At 52.0% G+C, this 12,739-nt stretch overlaps 1 protein-coding gene across 3 annotated transcripts in view; it reads left to right on the top strand.

Moving 5' to 3' along the window:
• LRP5 (LDL receptor related protein 5) overlaps positions 1 to 12,739 on the top strand; it is a 108,952-nt gene that overhangs the window by 70,963 nt on the left and 25,250 nt on the right. For all 3 annotated transcript variants that reach the window (XM_057552977.1, XM_057552976.1, XM_057552978.1), the window contains exons 9-13: positions 611 to 900; positions 3,238 to 3,464; positions 5,056 to 5,240; positions 9,205 to 9,528; positions 11,089 to 11,288. In XM_057552977.1, the coding sequence (XP_057408960.1) occupies positions 611 to 900; positions 3,238 to 3,464; positions 5,056 to 5,240; positions 9,205 to 9,528; positions 11,089 to 11,288 (1,226 nt within the window). The remainder of the gene's footprint in view (positions 1 to 610; positions 901 to 3,237; positions 3,465 to 5,055; positions 5,241 to 9,204; positions 9,529 to 11,088; positions 11,289 to 12,739) is intronic.

The raw sequence follows: 12,739 nt of genomic DNA, 5'->3' as shown, positions 1-12,739 counted from the left end.
TTGGGTGTGATTTAAAGTTGAGAAATTGGACCCCTCCCTCCCTCTTTCTCTCTCTCTCATGTAGGGATTTACTGGGAAAGATGGGGGAGAGGATTCTTTTTCTAGCTGAAATACTTAACACTAAATTAAAGCCAATTTTAACAGCACTGCAGCAGATGAGTGAGACTAACGGCCTGGCCAAAAATACATGAATGCTAAGTACAGTCTGCTACAATAAGAAAGAGGCGCCTTGGGCCGTCCTGGGTGCATCTGAGTTCGAGGGCACCGAGAGTGCCGGGGACCGGGAGGAGGAACTGTCTGGGTGGCGTCTCGGGCTGCGGTCCGGTCAGCAGGCAGGGAGTCCAGGCCCGGCGGGGTTGGGGGAGCAGGGGGTGCGGTTGTCCCCAGGTCGCCATGAGGATGGAGGAGTCCAAGTGCGGGGATGCCCTGGGCCCAGAGCCAGCCGTCGTTACGTGCCTTCCCCGTGCCTGGGGAGGCCCTGGGTTTCCATCCGCCCACCTGCTGTCCCTGTGTGACGTCTGGCAGAAACGAAGCCTCGTACAACCGTGGAGCCATTGCCCCGCCCCCCGGCTGGGCCTCTGGCGTCTAGAGCCTGTGTCTTTCTGTCCAGGGACCAACCCGTGTGCGGACAGGAACGGAGGCTGCAGCCACCTGTGCTTCTTCACGCCCCGCGCCGCCAAGTGCGGCTGCCCCATCGGCCTGGAGCTGCTGAGTGACATGAAGACCTGCATCGTCCCCGAGGCCTTCCTCGTGTTCACCAGCCGGGCCGCCATCCACAGGATCTCCCTGGATACCAATAACAACGACGTGGCCATCCCGCTCACGGGCGTCAAGGAGGCCTCTGCGCTGGACTTCGACGTGTCCAACCATCACATCTACTGGACTGATGTCAGCCTGAAGGTATGGCGGCTGGGCGTCCTCCCCGTGCACCTTTCCCGTGAATACCTACCCGGTGATGATATCGCCTCAGAGGCTGAAAAAAGGTTTTCTTCCTTTTTTAAAAAAAAAAATAAAATTTATTTATTTATTTGGTTGTGTGGGGTCTTAGTTGCGGCAGGCGGGCACCTCAGCTGCAGCTCACGGGCTCCCCAGTTGTGGCACATGGGCTCCTTAGTTGTGGCACGCAGGCTCCTTAGTTGTGGCATGGGAACTCCTAGTTGCGGCATGCATGTGGGATCTGGTTCCCCAACCAGGGATCGAACCCAGGCCCCCGGAGTCCCATCCACTGCACCACCAGGGAAGTCCCTTGTTTTTTTAATGGTTGGTTAAAATTGAAGTTTAGTTGCTGTACAATGTAAGTTACAGGTGCACAATAGAGTGAGTCACAATTTTTAAAGGTTATACTCCATTTATAGTTATTATAAAATACTGGCCACATTCCCTGTGTTGTACAATATATCCTTGTAGCTTATTTTATACCTAATAGTTTGTACCTCTTACTCTCCTACCGTGATGTTGCCCCTCCCCCTTCCCTCTCCCCACTGGTAACCACTGTATCTGTGAATCTGCTTCTTTTTTGTTATATTCACTAGTTTGTTGTATTTTTTAGGTTGCACATATAAGTGATATCGTACAGTATTTGTTTTTCTCTGTCTGAATTAGCATAATACCCTCCCAGTCCATTGATATTGTTGCAGATGGCAACATTTCATTCTTTTTCATGGCTGCGTAGTGTTCCCTTGTAGAAAAAGTTTTGGGTTTTTTTTTTTTTAAAGAACTATAGGGAATTCCCTGGCGGTCCAGTGGTTAGGACTGTGCACTTCCACTGCAGGGGGCACAGGTTCGATCCTTGGTCGGGGAACTAAGATCCCACAAGCTACACAGTGCTGCCAAAAAAATAAATAAATTAAAAAAAATAAAAGAACTATAATATTTATTGTAACTCGATTCACACCAATAGAACATTAGTGAACCTGTGTTAATAATAAGCACGAATGATTACAATGAGCAGTTCCAGTGGACACACAGGTGGCCATTTCTAGAGTGATTGGGTGTCCGTGTATTTTTCGATTCACCCCACCCACTCCCTCATGAGTGCCCGCTTACTTAGCAAACTCCTTCTTTGTTCCGGGTGCTAACATAAACATCCTGGATGAATACAGGAAAGCCTCTTTCATCTTCTAAAGCAGGGTTTGGCATACTGGTCCGTGGGCTGGCCTCCGTGTTTTGTCAATAAAGTTTTATTGGGTCACACTGGTGCCCATTTGCTCATGGATCGTCTGCACCTGCTTTTGTGCCACTAGGTTGTGACAGATCCAAATGTCCTGTGACACCTGAAATATTTACAGAAAAGGTCTGCTGACCCCTGTTCTAAAGCACTGGACAATTCAAACAGTTTAATCACCTATCTTTCATTCTACTGTTGGTATTACATGGCTCTTAAAGATTTTTCTGATTTTAAAAGTCACAGGGTTCATTGTAGAAAGAGAGAAAAGTATATTATACAGAGAAGTTTAAAGAAGAAAATAAAAACACCCATATCCCCATCATCCCAAGTCAGCCATTGACATCATTTTAGTGTATTTCCTTTGAGTTTTTCCCTATGTCAGTATTTCTCATAATCACAATCATACGCTACGTAGAATTCTGTATCCTGGTTTTCTTCACATCACATTATAACAGGTATTTTATCAGCCTATTACAAACTCTTTAACATAATTCTTTAAATGTGTAAAATATTCCAGTGCACATATATTCCTTATCATACTTAACCGTTCCCTTATTTTAAATGTTCTTCCAGTTTTTTCCGACTCTAAACGATACCACAGTAACAACATCTCTGTGGGTAAAGCCTCTTTTGTGTTTTCATTCCTTTGGATAACGTTTCAGGAGGAAGATTACTGGGTGAAAGGATACAATGATTTTTTTTTTAAGGTTACAACTATTTTGAAGGGTCATGATACATATATATATAATATAGCTTATATATAATGATATATTTTTAAAAATTATATACTATTATATAAAATATTTTTACATATTTTTAAATAAAGTATATATTTTATATATATTACCAAATTGTTTCTTCTAAAAAGGTTGTATTTTGCTGCTTTTCAAATGTTCCTTCAAAAACTCAAATGTTGGGAAAAAATTAAAATAAAATATAAAAGAAATAAAAATAATAAAAACTCGAATGTTGGTGATTTGGTCCCAAATGTGATGAGTAGTTGCTCCAGGAGACATCTGCAAAAACTCTGGTTTCTAACCGGTGCCCCTTTCCTCCTCACCTGCTCCCAGACCATCAGCCGAGCCTTCATGAACGGGAGCTCCGTGGAGCATGTGATCGAGTTTGGCCTCGACTACCCAGAAGGCATGGCCGTCGACTGGATGGGCAAGAACCTCTATTGGGCGGACACCGGGACCAACAGGATCGAAGTGGCCCGGCTGGATGGGCAGTTCCGGCAGGTCCTTGTGTGGAGGGATCTGGACAACCCGAGGTCGCTGGCCCTGGACCCCACCAAAGGGTGAGGACCATTTTTGTCCAGCAGGCATGTCCCCGTCACCTCTCTACATGAGCCAGTGCGTTGATGACCCGAGGCCGAGGCAGACGGCTGCCCACCTGGCACTCTGCGGTTAGAGCAGTAATGACCGCTACTAGCTTTGAGGTGGCAGGGGCCAGCGGGACCCTTGGAGGTCATCTGGTTCATTTCATAGCGGAGGCACTGAGGCCCAGAGTAGAAGGCAGGAAGGGAAGCCTCTGTATCAGGCACCGCATTGGGCGCTCCCAGGGGGGTCATCTCATCTGGGCATCCAGGGGCCCTGCAAGGGGTGGGTGATTTTACAGATGCAGAAACTGAGGCTCAGGGCTTCCCTGGTGGCGCAGTGGTTGAGAATCTGCCTGCCAATGCAGGGGACATGGGTTCGAGCCCTGGTCTGGGAAGATCCCACATGCCGCGGAGCAACTAGGCCCGTGAGCCACAACTACTGAGCCTGCGTGTCTGGAGCCTGTGCTCCGCAACAAGAGAGGCCGCGACAGTGAGAGGCTGCGACAGTGAGAGGCCCGTGCACTGCGATGAAGAGTGGCCCCCGCTCGCTGCAACTAGAGAAAGCCCTCGCACAGAAACGAAGACCCAACACAGCCAAAAATAAATAAAATAAATAAATAAATTTATTAAAAAAAAAAAAAGTAACTGAGGCTCAGAGAAGCTCAGTGATTTACTGAAGGTCACGTAACTGGTTAGAGCAGGGCTGGGCCAGGAAGTCCCATGCAGTCCTTTCTGGGCTCCTGTCCTGGGCTTCTCCCCTCCTGCTTCTTGCTGGCCACTTAGCGGCGGTTTAAAACCCACCTTGCAAGGCACATGCTTTTATGTGTCAGGCAGCCTGGGGGCCCTGCCCTGGGGCCAGAGGGGCCAGGGTGGAGTCTTCCTCTGCACTCAGTGCTCGAACCATAAAGCATTAGTGGCGTGTAGGGAGCACTCCAAACCCTGCCTGCTGCGCGCTCTTCCAGGGAAGGGAAGATTTCGGCAGAACAAAAAGAAAGGTCCAGGTTTTAGCGAAAGGACCAGTGAAACGTACACAATCCTGGAATGGGGATTTCTTCCCCGGAGCCACTGCTGAAGAGCGACGAAAGAGGACCTGTTGGTGGAGACGGCAGAGCTGAGTTCGAATCCTGACCCTACGATGCCTGTTTGCCTCGGGGTCTTGTTTTCTACCTTCTTTGAGGAGAGGAGACTGTACGCCCCGATTTGCCCACATTCTTCCTGCCCATCCCGGTCACCCTGGCATCCTGTCCAGCTTAGTTAGCGTTTGTCCCTGACACAGGTGTCCCAGGCTGGATGTGCTGTTGCATGGTCACCCCGTCTGTGCACCCGAATGAGAATATCAGGGCTTAGCTTGCAGGGGGGCTGCTGTGGGACCCCAGGAGGCAGGATGTAGCTCCGTGACTGCTCCCAGAGGGATGGTGGGGTGGAGGGGGCTCCGAGGGTCTCGCCCCTTCCCTGCTTCCTGCAGGGATGCCATCGGCACAGCCGAGGAGATGGCGGCAGGTGTGCTCCCTGCCCTGCCGTGAGGGTGGCCGTGCCTGAGCCTGCCCCGCCCTGCTCCCATGTCTTCCAGCTACATCTACTGGACCGAGTGGGGCGGCAAGCCCAGGATCGTGCGGGCCTTCATGGACGGGACCAACTGCATGACGCTGGTGGACAAGGTGGGCCGGGCCAACGACCTCACCATTGACTACGCCGACCAGCGTCTCTACTGGACGGACCTGGACACCAACATGATTGAGTCATCCAACATGCTGGGTGAGGGCCGGTGGGCCCTGCCGCGAGGGGGCGTCCCCGCCCCGGGCTGGGTGAGGGCCGGCGGGTCCCGCCGCGAGGGGGCGTCCCCGCCCCGGGCTGGGTGAGGGCCGGCGGGTCCCGCCGCGAGGGGGCGTCCCCGCCCCGGGCTGGGTGAGGGCCGGCGGGCCCTGCCGCGAGGGGGCATCCCTGCCCTGGGCGTTGGCCGCGCTCGGCCGCCATGGCACTGTGCCCTTGGGCCCGCGAGGCCCAAGCCCCAGAGGAGGTGCGGCCACGCCCCGGGTGCTGACCCAGCCTTGCCCCCTCCTGAGGGTTGTCCCTTTCCGCCCCTGGTGCTGTTGCTGTAGATGTGTCAATAGAGACCCCAGTGACAGCTGTTTCCTACACACCAGCTGAGAGCCGGGTCCCAGCCAGCCCTGTGCCAGGATTCTAATTTGACCCTACACCACATAGCGTAGGTTTTCATTGATGGCGAAACTGAGGCCCAGGGAGGTCGTGGCACTTGTGTAAGGTCACAGAGTGCCACTCAGACCCCAGGGCCACGTGCTACAGCTCCATCTGACCCTGAATAACTACTGGGTGCTAGGCATTGTTCTGGGACCACTCAACACCTGGGATTAGGTAAAAAACAAAACCAAAGGGCTTCCCTGGTGGCGCAGTGGTTGAGAATCTGCCTGCTAATGCAGGGGACACGGGTTCGAGCCCTGGTCTGGGAAGATCCCACATGCCACGGAGCAGCTGGGCCCGTGAGCCACAATTGCTGAGCCTGCGCGTCTGGAGCCTGTGCCCCGCGACGGGAGGGGCCGCGATAGAGAAAGGCCCGCGCACCGCGATGAAGAGCGGTCCCCGCACCGCGATGAAGAGTGGCCCCCGCTTGCCGCAACTGGAGAAAGCCCTCGCACGAACCGAAGACCCAACACAGCCAAAAATAAATAAATAAATAAATAAATAAATAAGAAAATCCTTTAAAAAAAAAACAAAACAAAACAAAACCAAAAAGACCCTCGTTCCCAGCCACCCAGCAGTGAGGGCAGGATTTGAGCCTAGAAATCACGTGACTCTGGACTTCTTGCCGGAGGGGAGGGGGGCGTGGGGGTGGTTATATTAGCTCTCCTGGGTGATACCACGTGATGGGTCTGCCCCGTTCACCCGAGAGAATTTGGCTTCCTTCCTAATCGCTGCTGCTGCCGCCACCTGTGGTGGGTGTGGTTGTGCCCATTTTACAGATGAGGAAACTGAGGCATAGGTGGGCTGAATGGCTCGTCTCCAGGCTCAGTAGTTGTGGCTCACGGGCCTAGTTGCTCTGCGGCATGTGGGATCTTCCCAGACCAGGGCTCGAACCCGTGTCCCCTGCATTGACAGGCACATTCTCAACCACTGTGCCACCAGGGAAGCCCTCAAAATTTTTTTGATTGATTTTTTTAAGCAAATATTTTTAGCTGTTCATCTCTGAAGATTTTTTTCACGTTTTTCCTTTTTAAAAATCATTTTGAAAACGTTATTTCAAATCGTGCCGTGTATGATCTTCATTTGGCTTTCTCCCACTCCTGTACAGGAGAAGCATGTCCCCATGTCGCCAACGTGTTTTCACTGGTACCGTTTTTACTGTGAAATAGAGCATACGTGAGGCGCTCGTACAACACACACACTTTGACCAGTGAAGACTTAGAAACCCATGCCCAGGTGGAGGGACAGAACTTGTCGAGTGTCACCGGGCCCTGCACCCGCTCTCCCCACCTCACGCGGCCCTGAGCCTGCATGTGGCCGCAGTAGTCCCAGCAGGTGCACACAGGTGTGTGCTCTGCGTGTAACTGCTCGGCGGGTCATGTGATCAGACCCTGGTTCATTTCACAAGCCCTCTGCTGCTGGCGTTAGAGTGGCACCAGCGTTCCCAAATGAAAGCAGGGTGTGGGCGGGGCTACCTTCCATCTGGAGGCTCTAGAGGAGAATCCATTGCCTTTTCCATCTTCTGGGGGCTCCTGCATCCTTGACTCATGGCCCTTCCTCCATCTTCAAAGCCAGCTGTATAGCCTCCACCAGCCTCTCTCTCACTGTCCTGCTGCCTCTTATAAGGACGCTTGTGTTTGCACTGGGTGCACTGGGATAATCCAGGATCGTCTCCCCATTTCAAAATCCTTAATTTAGTTGCACCTGCAAAGCCCCTTTTGCCGTGTAAGGTACTATATTCAGAAATTCTGGATATTAGAATGACCTCTTTTGGGGGGAGAGGGGGAATGTTATTCTGCACGTAGTTTTTATCAAGGACTTAATTTGTGCCGGCATTTTGACCATTCTACGTGCATGATCTCATTGAATATTTATCACAGTTATATCACAAACCTCATTGGTTTTTTTAATCATAATTTATTACATTTAATTATCATGGATACCCATGAGGGCACTCTTAAGAATAACCATTTTGGGACTTCCTGGTGGTCCAGTGGTTAGGACTCGGCGCTTTCACTGCCGTGGCCCTGGGTTCGATCCCTGGTTGGGGAACTAAGATCCCACAAGCCACACGGCGTGGCCCCCCCCCCACCAAAATACGCATTTTGCAGATGGGGAGTCTGAGAGTCAAGAAGCTTACATAGCTTTCCCAAGGTCACATGCTGGTCAGAGGAGAAGTGAGGGGGGCCCAGGCTGACTCCAGAACCTGGTTTCAACCACTGTGGTAGACTGCTAGGCAGAAGGTTTTATTTTATCAATATTTAAAATTTTTACTGACGTATATATACAGTCAAGTACAAAAAAGTGGTCAAGTTGGAGAATTTTTACGTACAGATACTTGTACATACACAGAAGCATCAACATAGCCTGTGTAGCTCCCATGCAGATCAAAGTAGGGAAGTTTCCAGCCCTCAAAAGGCTTTTAGTCAATCTCGCCAGCCTCCTCAGGGGTCGGTGCTGCCCTGACTTCTATCTATGTGTACTAGTACTTTCTATCACTGTGACCGTAGAGTGTGTGCTCTTCAGCGTCTGGATTCTTTCACTCAGTCTAATAACTGTGAGAGTCGCCCACGTTGTTGTTATTCTTTTTTATGCTGCGTCATTTCCATTGTTTGAAGAGCCTACCTTTTTAAAAAATTTTTTTTTTATTTTATAAAGTTACATTTTATTTATTTATTTATTTTTGGCTGTGTTGGCTCTCCGTTGCTGCGCACAGGCTTTCTCTAGTTGCAGCGAGCGGGGGTGCGCGGGCTTCTCCTTGCAGTGGCTTCTCTTGTTGCAGAGCACGGGCTCTAGGTGTGCGGGCTTCAGTAGTTGTGGCACGCAGGCTCAGTAGTTGTGGCTCGCAGGCTGTAGAGCGCAGGCTGAGTGGTTGTGGCGCACGGGCTTAGTTGCTCCGCGGCATGTGGGATCTTCCCGGACCAGGGATCGAACCTGCGTCCCCTGCATTGGCAGGTGGATGCTTAGCCACTGAGCCACCAGGGAGGTCCCAAAGATCCTACCATTTTTAAATCCATCCTACTATTTTTTTTTTTTTTTTTAATTTGGCTGTGCTGGGTCTTAGTTGCGGCACGTGGGATCTTTTAGTTGCGGTATGCGGGCTCTTAGTTGTGGCATGCGGGATCTAGTTCCCTGACCAGAGATCAAACCTGGGCCCCCTGCATTGGGTACTCGGAGTCTTAATCCCTGGACCACAGGGAAGTCCCTAATCCATCCTACTATTGACGGACATTTGGGTTGTTTCCTGTTTGCGGCTGTTACACATAGTTGCTGCTGTGCACATTCTCATCTGTGTTGTTTGGGTGGATGCTGCATGCGTTTCTCTTGTGCTGCAAGAGGGGAATCGCCTGCCCTCAGGGCAGGTGCACATCCACCCTCAGTGGACCCTGCTCGTTTCCCAAAGCGGTCACATGCTTTATGAGCCCGACGCAGGTGGCCAGGCTGCAGGTTGAACTGGTTCACCCACAGGACACCCGTGCGGTGCCCGTTGCTGACTCGGTACCCGTGTGTCTCCACGCAGGTCAGGAACGGGTCGTGATTGCTGATGACCTCCCGCACCCCTTCGGCCTGACGCAGTACAGCGATTACATCTACTGGACAGACTGGAACCTGCACAGCATCGAGCGAGCTGACAAGACCAGTGGCCGGAACCGCACCCTCATCCAGGGCCACCTGGATTTTGTGATGGACATCCTGGTGTTCCACTCCTCCCGCCAGGACGGCCTCAATGACTGCATGCACAACAACGGGCAGTGTGGGCAGCTGTGCCTGGCTGTCCCCAGCGGCCACCGCTGCAGCTGTGCCTCACATTACACCCTGGACCCCAGTAGCCGCAACTGCAGCCGTAAGTGCCTCGCTCTCCCCCTGTCCCTCACTCCCACATTAGATCATCAGTCTGACTCTGGCGGTTAAGGTGGAAAGAAGCTTTTTATCTGGGGAAACTTTGGTGCACATGGGCAGTTGGGCAGGTTGTGCACTGCACATGTTGCCTAATGTTACCTGGAGGCTCAGGCTGGGTGGAAGACCTGTTGCTTCATCAAGACACGAGTAGATGGTCCAAGCCCTCAGCTGGCACGCCCCATGGGAGGCTCTTTGGATGTGAAAAACAGTCCCTGGGGGGAGAGCACCCACTTATAGGGCCAGGCATTGTTCCAAGTGCTTTTTATGGCACTTAATCCTCCAGCCTATGGGGTAGGGAGTATCACTGTCCCTATTTCACAGACAAGGACCCTGGGCACAGAGATGTGTAGCTACCCACCCAAGGCCACACAGCTGGTAAGACTTGAACCAGGTTTGAATCCAGGCAGGCTGGCTCCAGAGTCCCTGCCCTGACCCCTTGCGTGTGGCCTCGTGTCCACTGTGTAATCCTCACACCGACCTTCTGAACAAGGTAGGCCTTTTCACTTTCAATTTTAAGAAAAGCGAGGTTCAGAGAGCCTGAGAGTGACTTTCCCATGGGCCCGCAGGGAGAACAGCTGTGTCCTGTTGGCAGGCTTTTCTCCTGTGACATCAGCAGAGAGCTAGTTATAACTCAGCCTCTGTGCAGCGCTAGACAGTTTGTAAAGCTCTTTGTCATCCGGGCATTGTGTGAGCCTCTCGCAGCCCTGGGCATTAAGAGGACTGAGCTTCCTTGGCCCACTTATGTGGATGAGGGACCTACAGCTTCGAAGGGTTAAGGGGCTTGATCGAGGCCCCAGGCCTTGTATGTGATGGGCCTGGGGCCACAGCCTGGGATTCCCCACTCTTGGGCTCTCTTTGGTCCTGTTGTCCTTGCCACTGGGGGCCATAACCTTGAAGGGTCAAGCGGAGGTGCAGGTCACGCACTGCCCAGAGGAGATGTGACTCGGGTGCTGGCTCCCAAGGCCGGCAGACCCAGGGCTGTGACTTGGATTCTTGTGGCCCAGCTATAACTCTTGATGTGGCTGCAGATGGTGGCCACTACCCATCCTGGGTCCTGACAGCCCTGAGGAGCGTCCCCTCCCGGTGTCACTGTTCACGTCACACGGTTTTCAGCCATTCCCTGGAGCACGTAGAAGCCCCTGGCGAATCCCACCATCACCACAGCATCACACACCCTTATGGGTGGGAGTTTGATGTTCACTACCTTTCCCTCCTTCTGACTCAAGTCTTGATAATCTGAAAAGAAATGGCTATCTAGTTTTAAAATAACACACACGCTTATAAAATATGGAAACAACAGAGACGTGTAACATGGAGAATAAAATTCCCCGTAGTCCACCCCCAAGGAACAGTTTTGCGTCTTTCCAGCCTTTTTCCATGTGCGTCTCGTAGGTGCACACGCAAATCTACTTTTTACCATAAAATGGAACGGCATCCTCCCTGCCCACTCCCTGTTCGGCTCCCAGACACTGACGTGCGCCCGCCCCCGTTTGCCTCTCTCCAGCACCCACCGCCTTCCTGCTCTTCAGCCAGAAGTGTGCTATCAGCCGGATGATCCCTGATGACCAGCACAGCCCAGACCTCATCCTGCCCCTGCACGGGCTGAGGAACGTCAAGGCCATCGACTATGACCCACTGGACAAGTTCATCTACTGGGTGGATGGGCGCCAGAACATCAAACGCGCCAAGGACGATGGGACCCAGGTAAGTGTGCTGGTGGGGGGGCGCGGGGGGGCCCTCCCACGAGGAGCTCGCACTGGCGGCGTCCAGGCTACCGCCCCCTTTTCTTAGCAGAGGGGGTGCCAAGAGGGCACAGTTTGGGGTAAACAGTGATTGGGCTCCGATTATGTCATTGCCAGGTATAAGGCTGAGCAGTGGGAAACCCTTAGATTGTGATTCTGTGTAGAAACTGGATCTCGCAGTTGTTTAAGTAGCAGTGGTGGGCATCAAACCCCATGGGATTTCTTTTCCTTTCCATAGTGGTTCTGTGCAGGGGTAGTTGATATTGGTTATTCTAGATTTATCTTTTATTTTAGGGGAGTGGTATAGTCAGTTCTGTTATAATGCAATGTACATGTTTCTGAAAATCACTGCACTGTACAAAATCGCCCAGTACAGACCACAGGGCTGGTGGGGGAAAGGGGGTTAGGTGTGCAGCACTCAAAAGGCCATCAGTGACAAACGGAAAAAAAGAGAGGAACCTGGCAATACAGGGGCACTGTCCTTCGAATGTGAAGTGGTTCGGTACATATATGCTCCAGCAGATATGGCTCTTGACATTGAAAAGACCTGAAGTTGGCGGAGGACATGGGGGTCGGAAGGTTGCAGCTTGTGGGTTTTTGTGGAACGCTGGAAGGAGGGTTGTCTGAGAGGGGACATACCGTTGTAACCCCAGCGTGGATGGCGTGGCTCCCAGTGCACGGGGGCTGGGGGTCGCTGGAGGCACGTGTGTTTGTGGGCCCCTGCTCGGTGCGGTGCTGCTGTGTCCTCTACACTTGCCTAGTGTTTCTCCTGGGTGCAGTTGTGCAAAGCGAATGCGAAACCTGCTCTCTGCTCAAATTGTCCCTGATACATCACTGCATGGGGACGAATACATGTTTTCCAAATGTGAGTCTAGCAGAACTGACAACTTTTCTGTGTTAGGTGTTTGTGACCCATGCCAGGAAGGACATTGTCACTGCAGCCTCGGGGCACACCCGGCGTATCCAGCCATGTGACAGGGAACTGTGGCCAGAATTCCAGTAGGACGTGCCTGGCTGGTCATGCCAGTTTCTAAAGACTCCTTTTCACAAAAGCTACAGAACCCAATGGTCTCTTTCTCAATCGAGTGGTCAGTGTAACAGCTTACGTCATCGTGGTGAAATCTTGATACTGTTAGAACAGCGATGCAGATGTTTGTGAGTGGAGATTTTCAGAAGATTTTCGTGTCTGTAATGTAGGTGTTTCTCTTCCCCACCCTGAACTGGGTGCCATTGCTGCCTGTACGACTGGGCCTCACTTTCGACAAAATACGTCATCCACCCACGATGTGAAGTTAACAAGTCATCCTTTGACATGTGTGTCCTTGGTTGATGGTAAAAGCCCCAGCTGTGCCCGAGCAGCTGTGATCAGCATCTCTGTGGGAGCAGAGCCTGGTGGAAATGGTGGGAATGGGT

Source organism: Balaenoptera acutorostrata, chromosome 9 (assembly GCF_949987535.1).
Source record: "Balaenoptera acutorostrata chromosome 9, mBalAcu1.1, whole genome shotgun sequence".
In the NCBI taxonomy this organism is placed as follows: domain Eukaryota; kingdom Metazoa; phylum Chordata; class Mammalia; order Artiodactyla; family Balaenopteridae; genus Balaenoptera; species Balaenoptera acutorostrata.
Note: the sequence above shows the minus strand (reverse complement) of the source record. Positions and strands in the feature narration are given on the sequence as shown.